Below are 2,144 nucleotides of genomic sequence, written 5' to 3'. Positions count from 1 at the left end.
TTCAATAAACATCTTATCTTTGTCACGTTATAGTTACGTGTATGTTTATCCCATTAAAGTATAACTAAATATCTATCAACCTGATCAACTATGCAAACGAGGACGCAGAGCCAGGTGAGACCTTTAACCTGGAGACTAACGGGTTCAAACCTGTGACAGAGTTAATTTATCATTAAAGATGAAACACTTACTGAACCCGGGATGAGCGCACACCGAGCAGAGGCTGCAGCGGTCTCCAGCACACTGACTACTGATCCGACCGACCGGCGACAGGCTGCAGGAAACCGCATCATTTAGTTTGTTAACCTCATATTTTTCTTAAAGGGGAAATGGGAGCAGCCGATGTGAGTTCATTCAGTAACAGTCTGTAAATGGGCTCAGGAGGCGGGAGGAGGCAGGAGGAGGCCACGCCCAGGATGCTGTGCGTCTCAGACACGTTTATTCAAATGTTTGACAGGAAACATCAAAGATATACAAATTATTTAAGACATTATTAGGAGGGTACATGAGCACAGTGTTCAGATCAATAAAGCTCCTTTTTTTCCTCAATGTATTGCATCTCTTGCAGGCCTTATTTATTTTATTTTATTTTAAAAATGCACTTTTTTTTTTCCAGCCTGGTTAGTTATGACAGAAAAACAACAAAAATCTGACAATCACAAAAAAACAAAAAACACTTGAGAAATAAACTCCTATACAGTGAAAAAACTGCTGCTGTAGTTTTCTCATCCTTAACAAACCATGCAACTGTTTATAAAGGTGGTGGGCTTCTTTCACCTTCTTCTCGTGGAATAAAAGCACTTTAAATGGAAATGACAAAAAAAAAAAACAATTAGCAAATTAATTTGATAATGCTTCTAAAAAGCATGATTTTTTTTTTCTTTATCCCCGTCAAATCTAGCAGTTCACATCCTGAGAACTTCGCAGTGTAAGGCAGAGGGGGTATTTCCCGTTGAAAGACCTCAGAAACTCTTCGCTCCGCGGCTGAGATGATGTGCTGTTTAATTACCGGCGCCCTGATATGACCTACAGTATACTCGAGCACTCAAAAGTACCAAAAATCTACGCGAGTGCTTCGGCCTCGACTGACATTTTGGTTCAGTTTATTTGAAGCAGATTCTGGAAAATAGATTTTTATAGATGTTAGTAAATTGGCTTCCTCTCATCCGTTTTATAACAAGAAAAAATAAAACCTTTGTATACAAGTGTGCTGGTATGAATATTTGGTATTGGGGCCAATTATGAATGTTTCAACTAGAACTGGACCAATACCTGTATCATAACAATATACAACTAACATACTACGTGCAGTGTGCACTCAGGAAAATAGTGTTCATACCTATAAAGACCATAATTATTTTTTGGAGAAGATTAAAAAGGCGAGAAACATGAAGAATACTGCAGACGGCAGGAAAGAAAACACAGAATCTGTGCAGGAATATGAGGCCTAATGGTCAAAAAGGTTAAGATTGCTTCAAGGCAAAAAGAAGGATGCAAGTCGGCCGTCGAGGGCTTGATGAGGGGAAGCGGGGAGGGGAGTCAGCGCAGGTCGCTCTCCTCGTCCTGTATGGTTTTCTTGATGCGGAGCAGCATCGTGGTGAGCCACTGGTCCAACCGTGAAATGGTGTCAAACTCCTTCACCTGAGGAATAAGCAGCAGGAGGTCAGATCGTACGGGGGTCGCGTTTTTGTTCTGGTTTTTATTACCACGTTTAAAACGATATTTGAATATTCAGTGGGCTTTAAACACACAGCACACAAGGAATAGAAAGTCTGATTCAAACGGGATACAAAGGATGTCTCTGTGTATTTATAAAGACTTTTATTTCTTTATCCTTTGCTTTTATTCTCCTCACGACATTAAGTCAGAAAATATACTTTAATATATAATCATTCATATATACATGTCATTTTTTCTAGTTGTTCTAAATAATCCCGTGATAAGAAGTTTTCTTCATATGTTGTTTGGCAGCGAACGACGACGATATAAAAATGTAGAGAAACTTCTCTTTGCCTTTTGTTTTGCTCAGTATGATGCTAGTAGGGATGCACGATATATCGGCATTAATATCGGCATCGGTCCGATGAGTAAAATTGGGCCGATATCCACAACCGATGTATATCCTCTAGTTGCTGTTTGTGTGT

The 2,144-nt window shown here is 39.6% G+C and overlaps 1 protein-coding gene across 1 annotated transcript in view; it reads right to left on the bottom strand.

Moving 5' to 3' along the window:
* Positions 1–417: 417 nt before the first annotated feature.
* Positions 418–2,144, bottom strand: part of napab (N-ethylmaleimide-sensitive factor attachment protein, alpha b) — a gene marked incomplete in the record, with an annotated part of 4,365 nt that continues 2,638 nt past the window's right edge. The window contains 1 exon segment of the mRNA XM_035679686.1: positions 418–1,641. Coding sequence (XP_035535579.1) covers positions 1,540–1,641 — 102 coding nt within the window.

Source organism: Morone saxatilis, unplaced genomic scaffold, assembly GCF_004916995.1.
Source record: "Morone saxatilis isolate NCDOM2014 unplaced genomic scaffold, NCSU_SB_2.0 Contig8, whole genome shotgun sequence".
Lineage (NCBI taxonomy): Eukaryota > Metazoa > Chordata > Actinopteri > Moronidae > Morone > Morone saxatilis.
Note: the sequence above shows the minus strand (reverse complement) of the source record. Positions and strands in the feature narration are given on the sequence as shown.